The following is a 15,760-nucleotide window of genomic DNA, read 5'->3' as shown; positions in this document are numbered from 1 at the left end:
AAAAAAAATCAAAAAATCAAAAAAATCAAAAAATCAAAAAAATCAAAAAATAAAAAAAATTTCAATTAAAAAAAAATCAAAAAAGTCAGAAGATCAATTTAATTTCCTGTTGGTGAGTCTCAGCGTCCACCGCGCACCCTTCTATCTCCCCTTCTTGACAATTTAATTTCCTGTTGGAGCGTAATCGCGTCCCTCCGCGCATCAATTTAAATTCCTGTTGGTGAGTCTCAGCGTCCACCGCGCACCCTTCTATCTCCCCTTCTTGACAGATCAGAAGAATCAATTTAATTTCCTGTTGGAGCGTAATCGCGTCCCTCCGCGCATCAATTTAAATTCCTGTTGGTGAGTCTCAGCGTCCACCGCGCACCCTTCTATCTCCCCTTCTTGACGGATCAGAAGAATCAATTTAAATTCCTGTTGGAGCGTAATCGCGTCCCTCCGCGCATCAATTTAAATTCCTGTTGGTGAGTCAGCGTCCACCGCGCACCCTTCTATCTCCCCTTCTTGACAGATCAGAAGAATCAATTTAAATTCCTGTTGGTGAGTCTCAGCGTCCACCGCGTACCCTTCTATCTCCCCTTCTTGACAAATTTAAATTCCTGTTGGAGCGTAATCGCGTCCCTCCGCGCATCAATTTAAATTCCTGTTGGTGAGTCTCAGCGTCCACCGCGCACCCTTCTATCTCCCCTTCTTGACAATTTAATTTCCTGTTGGAGCGTAATCGCGTCCCTCCGCGCATCAATTTAAATTCCTGTTGGTGAGTCTCAGCGTCCACCGCGCACCCTTCTATCTCCCCTTCTTGACAGATCAGAAGAATCAATTTAAATTCCTGTTGGTGAGTCTCAGCGTCCACCGCGCACCCTTCTATCTCCCCTTCTTGACAAATTTAAATTCCTGTTGGAGCGTAATCGCGTCCCTCCGCGCATCAATTTAAATTCCTGTTGGTGAGTCTCAGCGTCCACCGCGCACCCTTCTATCTCCCCTTCTTGACAGATCAGAAGAATCAATTTAAATTCCTGTTGGTGAGTCTCAGCGTCCACCGCGCACCCTTCTATCTCCCCTTCTTGACAATTTAATTTCCTGTTGGAGCGTAATCGCGTCCCTCCGCGCATCAATTTAAATTCCTGTTGGTGAGTCTCAGCGTCCACCGCGCACCCTTCCTCCGCGCATCAATTTAAATTCCTGTTGGTGAGTCTCAGCGTCCACCGCGCACCCTTCTATCTCCCCTTCTTGACAGATCAGAAGAATCAATTTAAATTTTCTGTTGGAGCGTAATCGCGTCCCTCCGCGCATCTTTTTCTAAAAGACAAATTTAATTTTCTGTTGGAGCGTAACCGCGTCCCTCCGCGCATCTTTTTCTAATTATGACAAGTTACTTTTCTTGACTGTTTTGATTAATAATTGTGCTATCTCATTCATTTTGTATTTCCTGTTTAGAAGTTCTGAGAGCTCAAACTTTTTCGACTTTGCAAAGACCGCAGTTTGTCAATACACTTGTTTCATTGTGGTTCACTTGCATTCGAACTACGTTTGACCTGATTCCCATGGTGGGATACGTAGGCAATTCTACATGGGTTCGGTCACATTTTCTGCAATGTTATTGCATCATTTTGTCCAATAATTTCAGCCAAGTGTTAGCTTGTCTATTTTAGCTCAGGTACAGCTAGAAGAGACAGGTAAGCAATTTGGTGTCTACGTCTTTGTCTTGAGTTTCTTTGAAACTCTAGACAAAGAGGGGCAAGCTGTAGACACCAAATTTTTGTCAATTTTTAATATTTTCTCAAGATTTTTCTATTTAATGAATTATTTATTTTCTAGCATTTTAATGTGCATTTTTCTCATTTTTGCAGGTTTGCTTTTAAAAAAAAAAAAAAAAAAAAAAAAAAAAGAAAGAGAAAAACAAACAAAAAAAAAACAAACAACAAAAAAGAAAATAAAAAAAATCATCATAATCATTTTCTCTACCAAAACAACTATTAACCCATTCCACACTCAATTGCCAGGGACCTTTCTTTTCATCCGCAGAAGCCATCATTTTGAAGGAAACCAAACCCATTTGACTCCTTCTTGGCCATGAGTTTTTGGCTCTGCCAACACTCAACATTTGCAGAGGAGAAAACACGCACAAAAAGCTAATTTGGCGACCCATTTTCTTCACTCGGCTCTCTCTGGAAAATCAGGGAGGCCACAAAGAAAAAATTCTCCACTCTTGCTTCCCCCAAAAAATACATCCCTCGGCTCTCTCTAGTTTCAGGAGACCAAAAAGACAAGCCACAAAAAGAAAAAAAGCACTCCAATCCCTCTGGGCTCACTTGGCAGAGGCAGAAAAAAACGCACGAGAGAAGAGGAAGGGAAGCTCTCGGAATTTTGCAGCTGACCCCTCACTCTCCCTCTCTCGGACTCGGGCGGAGGAAACAAACAGAACAAAAAAAAATCTTCCCCAACTCCTCTCGGTTCCATCTCAACCTCACACACACCTACATTGAGGTATTTTTTTTAGTCTTTGTCTAGCACATTAAATCAATGCTTCATTGTTTAGTTTTCTTTCATTTCTGCTCGCTGCCTTGTATTGTTGTTGTTGCATTGCTGAAAATTTGGAAATGGCATGAACTAGATGAAGGAAAAGGAAATGATGTCTGTGAATGCATATTAATTGTTTGAAAAAATGCCAAAAAGATTTTTAGGTACTGTTTTGCCTTAATGTAGTCTTTTGTTATTGTTTTCTGGTTAGTTAAAATCATAGTTGTATTGTAGAGGTTATAAGGAGTATTGTAATATATTTTTTATGATTTTTGGTGAAAGATTTGGGTGTTTTAAAAAATAAAAACTGGACTGTATTTTGACATTTTGGCCACTTTTAGATCGTCTTTTGTAAAAACTAACTCCGAAAATGGAGTCTACGCGAAAAATCGAGTGGGGAGGTGTATTTTGAGGATTTTTGGTGACCGGAGAGGTCACCGGCGGTGGCGGTCGGCGGCGGCGGCGCCACCGGCGACCACCATGGCCGCCAGCTGAAGCTTCAGCTCGCCTGGGAAGAAGAAGAGACGGAACGAACGGGGAAGAAAGAAAAGAAAGAAGAAGAAGAAAAAAAAAAGAAAGAAAAGAAAAGAAAGAAAACGGTTTGGGCTAATGTTTTTTCTTCGGTTGGGCCAGGAGTTAGTTTTGGTTGGGTTTTGGAAATGGGCTTTGGTTTATTTTTTTTTTTTGGGTTTCGGATGGGCTAGGAGGCTGGAGCCCATGCATTTCTGGGTCAGGTTTGAGTGATAAAATGACGGGCTGGCCTGCTCGTTTCTATGGATTTTCGGTTGGGCTTAGGTAGTTTTCGGCCCAAAGAAATCAATAATGGCCCAATGGCCTTTTTCTCCCCAATCAGAAATCAAATTTTGCACTTTAGCCCCTGATCTTTGGAGTAGTTTTATTGTGGCCCAGAACATTTTAAATTCCTTTCACCTAGGCCCTTAAATTAATTTCATTTTGGTCCCTGAATTTTATCTTTCATTTAATTTTGACCCCTGAACTTTGGAAAATATAATTTTTGTCCCCCAAAAGTTTTCAATTTTTGCAATTCAGTCCTTGGCAAATTTTGACTCTCTTTATTATGATTGTTTCTTTTCTTTAATAGCTAATTATGTTACTTTAGAATATACTTAACTTGGAATTTTTAGATTTGCTTAAATCTCTTTACGTCTGACATATTAGTGTGAATTTAGTACTTGTATTATTATTTTCTTTTTCAATTAAATTGGTGCCATGATCCTTTTGTTCATTGTGAGTATAAATAGGACAATTTGACTCCATTTAGTCACCACTTCAAACGGGAGGTACCCCTATTTTTATTATTTCAATGTCAATTACGTGCTCTTATGTGCTCTTATGTGTTCCTATGTGTTTATATTTTTATATGCTTTATTTATTTGATTTAAATATTCATTCAAGTTTTCTTACATATGTTTTAGTTAATTTTTTACAATGATTCAAGAGGCATTTAAATACCTCAAAAAAAAATGTAATAGATAGGATAATTAAATTTGTTTTATTATATTTTTCCCTCCTAGATTGTAGTTAGGCGCTCCCCGATGTAATAGATAAATTGCGTGTTTATGTGGCTTATGTGTTATGTGTTTTATCCGTTTTTCTTAGGATTTTGGCATCTAGATATTATGTTTACGTGTTATGTGCTACGTGCTCTTATGTGTTTATTTGTTTTAATTTATGTTTTATTTGTTTCACTATGAATTGTTGATGCATGACGTCACCACACTAGTCCAACGTTAGTTGTGGTTTCTCCCTCCGCTTACTTGCTAGTCCAACGCTAGTAAGGATTTTTAGAAATGGGCTAGTCCAACGCTAGACCCTTTAGGTTATCTTGCGCTAGATTCATCTTTGTGTGCTATTCACTACATTTTCATGTATATTTTTATTTTTAGGATCTTTTCTCATTTGCATGATATTCCCTATTATATTATCCCCTACCCGCTATAGGTGCTAATCATGTCATTTAGAATTGCATCTCATTTAAGCTAGTTCATTTGCTTGTTCATGTTAGAATAATTATTTTTCAAACATGGGAAATGGGTGATTATAACTTTCTAGTTTAAATACCCTATTAATCCATGTATAAGAAAATTATGTCACGAGTTTTGCCTCCCGTACCCTTTATGCTGCATTCTCCTTTTCTTTGATCACTTATATATGTATATAATTTAATTTCTTTTCTTTTATTTTAATTTCATCATTTGCATATTCGTGACACTTTCAAGGAATCATTTTGGCCTTCGCAATTAATGCGATTGGTTCAATTAAACCCCTTGAATGAACATTTTGTCCCTTTCGATATATTTAGATTTGCATCCATATAGGAAACATCCAAATATGATAAAATTAAGGGTTAGATTAGGAAAATTTTGACTAAACCTTGCAACTAGCTTAGACTAGGTTGAAAGGGTGCCTTAGGCTTGAGTTAATCGAACCTTTGCCTTCCCTTTCTTCAACCGTGACTCCCGAATCCATTTTCTCTTGTTTTCAAAGACCTGGAGTTGTCAAAAAGGGTTTCATTTTGTTTTACTTTATTTTTTTTGGGTGACTTGGTACACCAAAACTACATACCAAGTGGCGACTCCTATTTTTTCTTAAAAACCCTTTTAGACTAAATTTTGGACCCAAATTGTCGCATTCTTTTAAGTCCCATTCTAGGTCCTTTTTCATTTATTATTAAATCACATCTTTTTATAAAACTCTTTTTCTTTTCCATCGCGAAAAATGGGGCGCGACAAGCCTGTGTAATGTTCTTTACAAGATTATTTCAAAGGTGATTACAAATAGATTTAAACATGTTCTGCGTTACTGCATTAGTCAATCTCAGTCTGCCTTTGTCCCTGGAAGGCAGATTGTAGATAATGTGCTTATAGCTCATGAGTGTATTCATTTTCTTAAGAATAAAAGAACTGGGAGGGATGGTTATATGGCTATCAAGCTGGATATGTCTAAGGCCTATGATAGAGTAGAGTGGAGTTTCTTGGCAAATGTTATGAAGAAAATGGGATTCTGTCCCAAGTGGATTCAGTGGGTAATGCAGTGTGTTACTAGTGTCACATATGCTATAAACTTCAATGGACAAAAAAGAGGTTTTATCAGGCCTACAAGGGGGCTGAGGCAGGGTGATCCTTTGTCACCCTATTTATTCCTGTTATGTGCTGAAGGCTTTTCTTCATTATTGAACCAAGCAGTGTTGCAGGGTAAGCTGGCTGGAATAAAGCTTGCACAGGAGGCTCCTAGGTTGTCTCACCTCTTTTTTGCAGATGACTCTCTGATTTTCTGTAGAGCATCTGTTCTGGAGGCAGGGCAGCTGAGGAATATACTGGAGATATACAGGAAAGCTTCTGGACAGCTGATAAATGTGAAGAAATCATCTTTATTTTTTAGCAGGAATGTGATAGGTAGACATAAGGAGGGAGTAATGAGGGAACTAGAAGGGATGCAGCAGGTTGAACAAAGCAGGTATTTGGGGCTGCCTTTGGTTATTGGGAGATCCAAAAGACAAACGTTTGAATTTGTCAGACAGAAAATTGTAGATAGGTTAAAGGGGTGGAAAGAAAAATTGTTGAGCCAGGCTGGTAGAGAGGTGTTGCTCAAGTCAGTCCTGATGGCATTGCCTATTTATGTGATGTCATGCTGTCTAATACCAAAGGACTTATGCAGGAGGATTAGCTCAGAGATGGCTAAGTTTTGGTGGGGTCAAAGGGATGGGGAGCAGAGAATCCACTGGATGAGCTGGGGAAAATTGGCTGAGGGGAAGGCTGAAGGGGGCTTAGGCTTTAGGGAGCTGCATGAGTTTAACTTGGCATTACTGGCAAAGCAACTCTGGAGGATATTAACCAGGCCAAACCTGCTGATGAGTAAGGTCATGAGGGCAAGATACTTTAGAGGAACTTCAATCTGGACAATGGAGGGCCATGGTACAGATTCTTGGTACTGGAAAAGCCTATTGAGGGCCAGGGAATTGTTGGAGGCTGGGGTAAGGAAACGGGTAGGGGATGGAAAAACAATTGACATCTGGAAGGATAGATGGCTACCAGGTACTGAAGGTGGGAAAGTAAGAACTATAAGAGCTGAGGGAGTGAATGTCCAAAGGGTCAGTGATCTGATACATGATGGCAAGTGGAATAGGGATTTAATTAGACAGGTTTTTGGTGAGAGTGAGGGAAAGGAAATATTGAGGATACCCCTGAGTGTATGTAACATGAAAGACAGGATATATTGGAGTAAGTCTAACACGGGGGAGTATACTGTTAAGTCAGGATATCAGTTGGCAAGATGCAATAAAAAGAGGGTGACTGATGTCAGGAGGAATGCTGAATCCAGTTGCAGAAGGGAAAGCTCAGCTCAGGGTTGGAGTTTTCTGTGGGGGTTGAAGTTGAAACAGAAGTTGAAGCATTTCATCTGGAAATGTCTACAAAGCATCCTGCCAGTGAATGCAGTGGTAAAGGCAAGGTGTGCTAAAGGGGATCATCTGTGCAATTGCTGTGGGGAATACTCAGAGACTATTGAACACTTGTTTTTCTTTTGCAGTCATGCCAAGGCTATCTGGGAAGTGGCTCCTGTAAGTTGGGAGGGTCTGGAGAGTTACAGGGATAAATTCTGGCATTGGTGGGAGGAGCTGAGGGATGCAGTGAGTAGGGAGCAGGGAAGGGAACGGATTGCTGTGACAATAAACTTGCTGTGGCAGATTTGGAAGTCAAGGAATGCGAGACAGTTTGAAGCAAAAGGCAGGGATCCTTTGGCTGTGGTTCAGAAAGCTATTGGGGAATGGAGGGAGTATCAGGAGGGGCAAATGGTGGAAGGAAACTCAAGCAGAACTGCAAAGTTAGGGAGGGAAGAGCTGAGTACTTGGAAAGAACCAAAGAAGGCATGGGTGAAGATCAATTCTGATGCAGCAGTGCATCAAAACAAGGAGAGAGCAGGTTGGGGATTGGTGGCAAGGACGTGGCAGAAGGAATTGGTTGGAGCTTGGGCAGTACCAGGCATGAGCTGTTCAACTCCAAAGATGGAGGAAGCACTGGCTTTAAGATCAGCAATGCTGGTGGCTAAACAACAAGGGTGGCGGAGGGTAGAATTTGAGTCTGATTGCAAGAATGTTATTGATAGAGTTACAAATGGGGGGGATGATGTAGAAATTGCTGCTGTGCTCTCAGATATAAACAGTCTGAAGCTTAGTTTTTATGAATGTTGCTTTTCCTTCACTAGAAGGGAAAGCAACTCTGTTAGTCATTCTTTAGCAAAGTTTGCTATAAATCTGAAAGAAACTGCTGAATGGAAGTCAGACTTCCCAGCATGGTTGCTTGAGTTGGTTCAGGCGGATAATAGGGGCAGTTGCTCCAACAATTGTAATCTGTTTTAGTTTCATGAATGAAATGTTGCCGTTTTGAGAGAAAAAAAAAAGTTTTCATGTCCTATAGAGAATTTTTTACACTAGCAAATATAGTTGTAGGTCATGCATACAAAAACTGAATTTCAAATTTGAAACTAGATTAAGTGCCATGCATCTACACCAGCTCATATATATAATAATAATACATAAACAATTTATTCTTTTTAAAATTTGATATTTACCGACTCTTTTTATTTTTTTTTTTACTTTTACCATTTATCTCAACATGTCTGTAATGTAGAAACTGTGAGACATTTTCTCATTATTACAGGACATTCTATATTGCTGTAAGCAATTAGAGCGGGTACTTATTTTGCCTCAAATATGATTTTGGGAGGTAAGCAACTTTGTACTTTTCATTGGAACTAGAAAAATGAAATATTATAACAGAAACACTATGTGAATAACTCAAAATGTCAACTTATTCAGGGAAAATTGCACAATTTCCAAATTCACTGGCGAGGCCTAGCCCGTCCCTGGAGCTATATATGTATATAAATATAACGGCTTGCCAAAGTTTTCAGGCACAAAAATGTTCACTTTTTCTTTACGTGGTTTATAGTTCTCTGCTTCAATACAAGGATTTTAGTTCTTGAATGTATTAGTCATGTATTTTAACTCTTACTAGTTTTTTCAGCCTCACGCGATGCGTGAGGATGCCCTGAGTCTGTGTTAAACAAGTTCAAATGAAGACAAGTGAATTGATATAAAATAGTTATACATTAAATACATGATGGGTGCTAGTAACTATGGAGAATTTAACTTTAAGTAAATTGGTTATTGTCGTTATTCGTTTACTCAATTTATTTATGAAGTTGAAGAGATTTTTGTACCTACTGGACTTGGACTACTAATTGACTTAATGTGAGATATCAATACGATATATTAGTATTGATATATTTAGTATTTCATATCTACAATAAATTATCAACGATCTAACAGTCGTCATGTGTGTAAGTGTGTATTTTTTCCTAATTGCACTGCTAAATAAGACCTTGAAATTAGGTAATTTAACATTCTTAATGTAGCATTTATCAGTAAGTAATGACTAAAATTAGGTAGAATTATAAGGCATGGTTATCTAACTTTTTTAATGTAGCATTAACCACTAAATAATGCTTACAATTATAAAATGGGTTTATCATTTTCTATTGTTTGCTATACTTGAATGAGCTTTCAAACATATTTAAAAATATTTTTAGACCAATGTAAAATTAAATTAATTTTTTTTGTATATTCAATGGCTTTTTTCTTTTACATTAATAGGTCTGGATGCATGACATATAATTTTTATTCAACTCTATCCCACCATGAGCTCGGTTTATATATACTATCATTTCTCCTAATCAAGATTTCATATTGGATCCTTTTTTTTTGTTGCAATTCAAATGATTGTTTGATTGATAGATTAAAAGTGTTCAAGAATGAAGGGAGCAACAATGGTTTTTTTGGACAAGACATCATCTATTGAAAATGAGTCTCAGACTCTCAATATTGAACGACTTCAACTTGCAGGGGTAAATATACATATTTTCTTATTTTTCTTTCTTTCTTCCCTTTTTTTGGTTGTCTATTCTTTGTTTATTTTTGGAGATTTTAATGATTTTGGTTTTGATAATTTGTATAGGAGGTAGCACTTTATGTGGTGAGTACGAGAAGCATGGAAGAAACTCTTTGAATTTTCACTAAGATAATGGCTTAGATATATACAATATCCAACGATTTCTTGAGTTAAAAATTTTTCCATTCTATTTTCTAGGTTCTTTGGATCTATAATTCTAACTCATTTGATGATTTTTTTGGTAACTTGGTTGATATTTTTTTTTGTTGTAATCTATATCATAAGCTGCAAAATTATAGGTTATTTTGTATTCTTAAATCATGTGCTAAAATAGGTGAGTTTCTCTGTTTCTTTTTCTTTTTTAATAAAAGTGGCATTCAAAATCAAGAGATAGTTGGAATCATTAAATGGTGAATTCCAAATCGGCTTGTGTTTACGGATAGATTGAAATAAAATGCTAAGAAATAAAGGATGGATTAATTTTACAAATGGGGTGACAAACTTGTGTTTAAAATTAGAAAATATGTATTTATAGAATTATTTTTTCATACTTGAAAGAAAAAATTGGGACCATTGTAAAAGTTCAAAAACTATGTGTGTTGTCCACAAAAGAGAACAATAAGTCAACAAAAATTAGGGTCAAAAAATAACAAAATTACAAAACAACCAAGCAAATATAACATACATGTTAAATTTAGGGAAAAATAAATGGCATGATTGGAAAATATGGCAAACACCTAAAGCTAAACTAATACTTGTAAATAGCTAAGGTGGCCCATCTCTCCGGATCACAAGGGGCAACAATGACTCAAACAAAAGAGGTACAAAGAACAAATAAATTACAAAGGAACCAAAATAATATAGCATGCATCTTCCGGTGTCCTAAGTAAGAGAGAAACAGCAAATGGCATTATCGAAAAATGAAGCACCACTAAGGCTAATGCTAATCACATGAAGAGGAAATTGCTGACCAAGAGGAAATGTTTCCACGCACGAGAGCCACGCGGACAGAAGTGAATTTCCAGCAAAGCGAACACCACTGAATGGCAAAAGACCAAACCGCCCCACAAGCTCACACAAATCGCACTATAACCAGCCCAATTTTACTGTAGCACTCCGTACTCCCGCTTTTAGTATAGTAAAGACTACAATAAAAGTAGTTAGTACGAAAAATGGCTGGCGACTCCAGTTCTCAGTTAACAAGGCCCTCTTTTTGACCAAGATAGCCCACCAGTCATGGAATTTCAGTTCAACATATCCCTGCCACCTTAGAAACCTGAAATAAAATTCAAACTAAGAATAAGTGGTATTTCATGAAGGTGAGGTTTTACCATTTCTTAGCAATATCATAGGGCTTGTGCACTGTTACATAAAACATTAGATTTCTGTAACAGAGTGGCATCTGAACTGATTGTATCAAGTCTTGTGATTGACGAAAATTTGATGTACAAGGATGGAATAGCAGAAGAATAGCCGAGTTTCAATGACATTCATTCATCCAAAAAAATCATTCTAGTCTTCAAGTTGCTTTAGTCTTCATGTTCACCTAGGTAAGAGGTTGTTATCAATGGCTGATTGATTGTGTGTTTGATTTTTCAGGGCATTGTATGTTGAACTTTTCCTCGACTGAAATTATATTGAGTGCACAACATTGGCTAAAGATTGCTGGTCTTCCCTAGCTCCATATCTTGCAAATGTGGTTTGTTGTCCTCAAACTGAGGCCAGCCCTGTATAAAAAAAACATCATCTAGGTAGGAATAGAAAGCTACACATGATGAAAAACAGCAACTGTAATATAGCTAAAGAAGAAGCATGTACTGAAAGAAATTTGGCGTTGGTGGACAAAGCTTCATTTAACACTTGTTTTTGCAACATCAACTCTCTTGCAGCAGCAATTTTGTGGCTACCTGGTAACCTGAGAAATATTGGCAAACAACACTTGATCAGTATAGTCAGAAACACAAAGCAAAGTCATCCATGATACTAACGCAAGTACAATCATGGAAATTACGTTGTAATTCTACTTCCTTCCAACTTATTGTGGCTCTCAATATGAAATTTCGAATTTAAACATATGCAAACATATATACCCTTTAACTTTATCTAGAAAGCCTCTTAAGAGAAGGGGAAAAACAAGACAACTTTCAACAGCGGGAAATGAAAAAAGGAAAATAACAAACAAACAAGAAGAAGGAAAGAGAGAAAATAAAATATTTAAATTTACAGAAATAAGAAAAAAATTTAAAAGCTGTATGCAGTAGATTATATGCAGAAAAAAGAAAAAGAAACTAATGTACCTTGAGCTCAAAAGGTGTTAGCAATTCTGCACCTCAAGAAAGTTAAAAAAAAAAAACCTTGAGCTCATTACAAAAAATGTTAATCTCGATTCCTACACAATAGCAAATTCTATGCTAGTGGAGAAGCAGATCATTTTGGGGAAGAAAGCTCAAAGAAAGGGGATAGTTGGTAACATTTAAGGAAGGGAAGAAAACACGTACATGAGAATCCGTCAGGATTTTGATCAAACAGGTGGTCTTCATCAAAGAAATGGGATCCGCTACTGCGTGGTAAAATATGGGTCAAGGGCATTTTTGGCACAAGGATTTTCCCACTCTAACGATTCCCACCACTCTTTATCTCCCTTGATTTTATGAAGAGTGCTAGGAAGAGATGGTAGTCCGTTGATGGTAGGAAGAAACAAAGGCAGCCTCTTTGCCTTTGGACAACCGGATATTTCAATCTGATAGATTGAATTGCAGATCAAGGCTGCCTTGCAAATATTATTCAATTGTGGCAGCCAACACAGATTCAAAAACTTTAATTTTGGAAGGATGACTGTTGCGGTGGCTCCACTTGAAGTCAATTGGAAGCCATCTGCTGCTATCTCCTCCAGTCCTTCACAATCTTCAACTCCTAATATTTCAAGATTTTGAAGGTTCTGCAGCAACTGCAGTGTGAATAGCTGCTTCATGTTGTGACATCTAGAAATCCACAATTCTTTAAGGGAAGAAAAGGTGCTAGCTGGAAGCAAATATGGTTCTGAGTCTCCGTAAAATAGACCAACCAGATTTGGCAACCTGTTGAGGCTTAGCACTTGGAGATCACGGAGTGGACTAAAAGACGAGACTTCCAACTGATCACGTGGAGAAGCGAAGGACAATTGCCAGAGGAACTCTATTCCAATCAAATCCTCAATAACCAATTTAGATAAGTGGCTTAAATTTGTAAAATTCCTAAAAGCATCTGACAAGCACCTAATGACCATGCCCTCACAATCCTCGATTGTCAAACTTTTCATGTCATCTGGCAGATAGTTCCATCCTCTACCAAGCTTAAACTGATGGAAATACAGTTGTTTCTCCTGGTCCTCACAATCACTGTCCCCGTCATAAAACGGATCCTCAGTTAAGATGTTATTGATATAAACATTATAGTATTTTGGCCACCGAGTAATTATATAAAAGTCCGTAAAAGGCAAACATCCTATAAAAACTTCTAATTGGTTCAACACTTCTAAATCCATAACTTGTACCCTACCATATGGCAATAATAGCCATTGAAGACGGTGCAATTGGGAAAATGTCCCTTTTGGTATTATCTTTCGTCTTACAGCCCAACACTCACGCAAGTTAAGACTTTCGAGGTTGACCAGTGACTCCCAGCCTTCAGGTAAATCCTCAATCTCAGTTCTGGATAGATCCAAATCCCTCAATTGCTTGAGCTTTCCCAGTGGTGGCACAAATCGGAGGCCTCCACAACCCTCCAAAATCAGAGCAGTGAGATTCACCAAGTCTGAAACAAAATTAGGCAGTTCTGTTATATTGTAGCACTGAGATAGATTCAAAACTTTAAGTCCACACATGTGCCGAAAGAATGAATCTGGGATTTCTTTTATGGAAACCCGAGAAAGAAGCAAGGTTGAGAGCTTAGGACAATTTGGTGACCAGGCTGGTGGAATTTTTGTTCCTTTTAAAGTTTGTGAATAGAAGGAAACTGCACGGAGATCTTCTGTCCACTCTTCTTGTTCCAGTGCTACTATTGAATGTTCCTGTCCTAAGCTTTTCACCAAGAATCGTGGTACATCATCTCTGCTGCTCTCTGGTTTGGAGTTTCCATGCGTGATCCTTAATGCCATGTCTCTGACCAAATCATGCATCTTCACACAGTCATCCCCTTCAGAATCTCTAGTTTCTTCCAGCAAGCAAACTCTTATCAGTTTGTTTAATATCGTTTGACCTTGATCGAATGCTTTTGACGTTGAGCCCCGTTTTGACATCAGCTCTGCCCAAATAAAGAGGTCTATTAGTTCCTCTCTTTGTATTTTCCGATCTTCCGGATAAAGACAGCAATACAAGAAGCAATTCTTTTCACATTTGCTCAGGCGATTGAAACTCCATTCCAGAATGGGAAACACATCTCGTTCCATCTCATCATACCCTATTGAACATGTTTTCAATTGTTCCAATGCATTTCTCCACTCACAAATATCGCTCACACCTCTCATGCTTCCAGCCACTGTGATAATACCAAGAGGCAAACCACCACACTCTTCCACTATGGACTTGGCAATATTGTCCAAATCTCCTTGAAGCAAGGTCTCGCTGCCAAGTCTATACTTGAACAAATCCCAAGCTTCGTCTTTGTCCAAAGTTTGCAAATCAAATTTTCTTTGGCATTGTATCCTGTTGCACACTTCCAGTGAGCGTGTAGTCAAAATCAATCTGCACTTGTTTGGATGAAGAGGAATCCCTACCCTGTCTAAACAAAATTCTTCCCAAACATCATCCAAAATGAGCACTACTAATCTCTTCATTCTGCTGAATGCCCCACGCAATATATCTGCCCTGACTTCTTCCTCATCCCTATTTGACAGACGAATGCCTAAGACATTGGCAATCTTATCCTGCAAACTGGTGATACTGAAATTTTCTTGAGATACTGTAACCCAAAGCACGCGATATTTGTTCTTTTCTAAAAGATGGTACTCAATGTGCCTCGCCAGTGTGGTCTTACCAACTCCGCCCATACCATAAATCCCAATGCTTGATATATCATCGGTCACCAAGCATGGCCAAATTCTCTGCAAAGCTTCCTCGAACTTTACTCCAAACAATTTGGTTGGCAGGCATGGCTCCCCAATTTTGTCATAAGTATCGAGCACAAGCCCATTGAAATGGTGGCTCTGCTGAATAAGTTCTTCCACCTGAAGCTGCAGCTTTCCTACAGGATCCTCCTTTAGTGGAAGCCTCCAAGATGATCCTCTTCTTTCCAATGCATCAATTTCAGGACTTAATTTTTTAACGTCCTTCAACCAACCATCAACTTCACGTTTCCTTTTCTTTTTACCTGACATTTCTTCTCCCTTCACTTCTTCTTCTACGTCAGATGCTTTGCAGCACAATTCTTGCCATTTCCTTTTCAGTGATTGCATGTTGTCCATGTCGCTCCTTCCCATGTAATCTACTACAATCAACTCTGCCGTCTTTTCTACCAAAGCTTTCCCAAATACTTGTATCATCTAGAATGCAAAAATATATCAAACTTAGGTGCAGAAGGCAAATTGAAGCAAATCTGAAAATTAAAATTGAAGAAAACATCAAAGTTACCATGAAACTGAACTTAGTCTACACATTGTTTAGGTTTTTTTTTTTCTTTTTCTGTGGGTAGGTCATTGTTTAGTAAATATTAATAACCAGAAAAAGAAAATGTTTGTCACTCAATTTAATAATTGTTTTGGCAATAAGCTAATCTAGGATTCTTCTGACTGACAAAAGTACAATAGTTTATTCAATAATTGGAGAAATGACAAAAAATTCTGAAGATTGATTTTGAAAAACTAAGAAGAACAAAATTTTGAAGCACTAAATTGATCATAGAATATCTAAACCCACAAATTTTGGAGTTTCAATAATTTTACCGAACACTTCTATACATTACCTTACGGATTCTCATTATCCCACACCCAATCTCCATTTCTCGTTTAAAAATTTTGGAGTTTCGTCGAAATACTCTTCTTTTGTAATATTTAATTCCGAAATACTTTTCCTGTGCAATATTTAATTCCAAACTTTATGGGATTCTGAAGAAGAGTTGGCATAAATTGTTAGGCAAAAACTAAGGTCTACCCCCACATCACATGTACAAAATATCTCTAAGAACCATTGATTTTGTGGTGTAAATTTAACCCACTTGATGCAGCTAACTATTTTTTTTAAGTGCATGATTCATGTGTTAAAAAAAATTCATCAGGAAAATGCATGTTCTTTGTTTAT

The 15,760-nt window shown here is 37.8% G+C and overlaps 1 protein-coding gene across 1 annotated transcript; it reads right to left on the bottom strand.

The window, feature by feature from the left end:
* Window positions 1-11,263: 11,263 nt before the first annotated feature.
* On the bottom strand, window positions 11,264-15,461 carry LOC113756119 (disease resistance protein RFL1-like). The gene is made up of 3 exons (XM_027299914.1): window positions 15,426-15,461; window positions 11,987-15,006; window positions 11,264-11,403 (listed from the first exon to the last, which is right to left on the bottom strand). Exons 1-2 carry the CDS (start codon window positions 15,459-15,461, stop codon window positions 12,046-12,048), a joined length of 2,997 nt encoding a protein of 998 aa, XP_027155715.1. The 3' UTR covers window positions 11,264-11,403; window positions 11,987-12,045.
* Between the last annotated feature and the right edge of the window lie 299 nt (window positions 15,462-15,760).

Source organism: Coffea eugenioides, unplaced genomic scaffold (genome assembly GCF_003713205.1).
Source record: "Coffea eugenioides isolate CCC68of unplaced genomic scaffold, Ceug_1.0 ScVebR1_1999;HRSCAF=2946, whole genome shotgun sequence".
Lineage (NCBI taxonomy): Eukaryota > Viridiplantae > Streptophyta > Magnoliopsida > Gentianales > Rubiaceae > Coffea > Coffea eugenioides.
Note: the sequence above shows the minus strand (reverse complement) of the source record. Positions and strands in the feature narration are given on the sequence as shown.

Bases quoted from the DNA above. Each gene is read 5' to 3' on its own strand.
- LOC113756119 (XM_027299914.1), bottom strand. From the start codon at position 15,461: ATGGAGATTGGGTGTGGGATAATGAGAATCCGTAAG. The intron at 15,007-15,425 runs GTAATGTATAGA...TTTGCATTCTAG, and splicing joins GGATAATGAGAATCCGTAAG to ATGATACAAGTATTTGGGAA.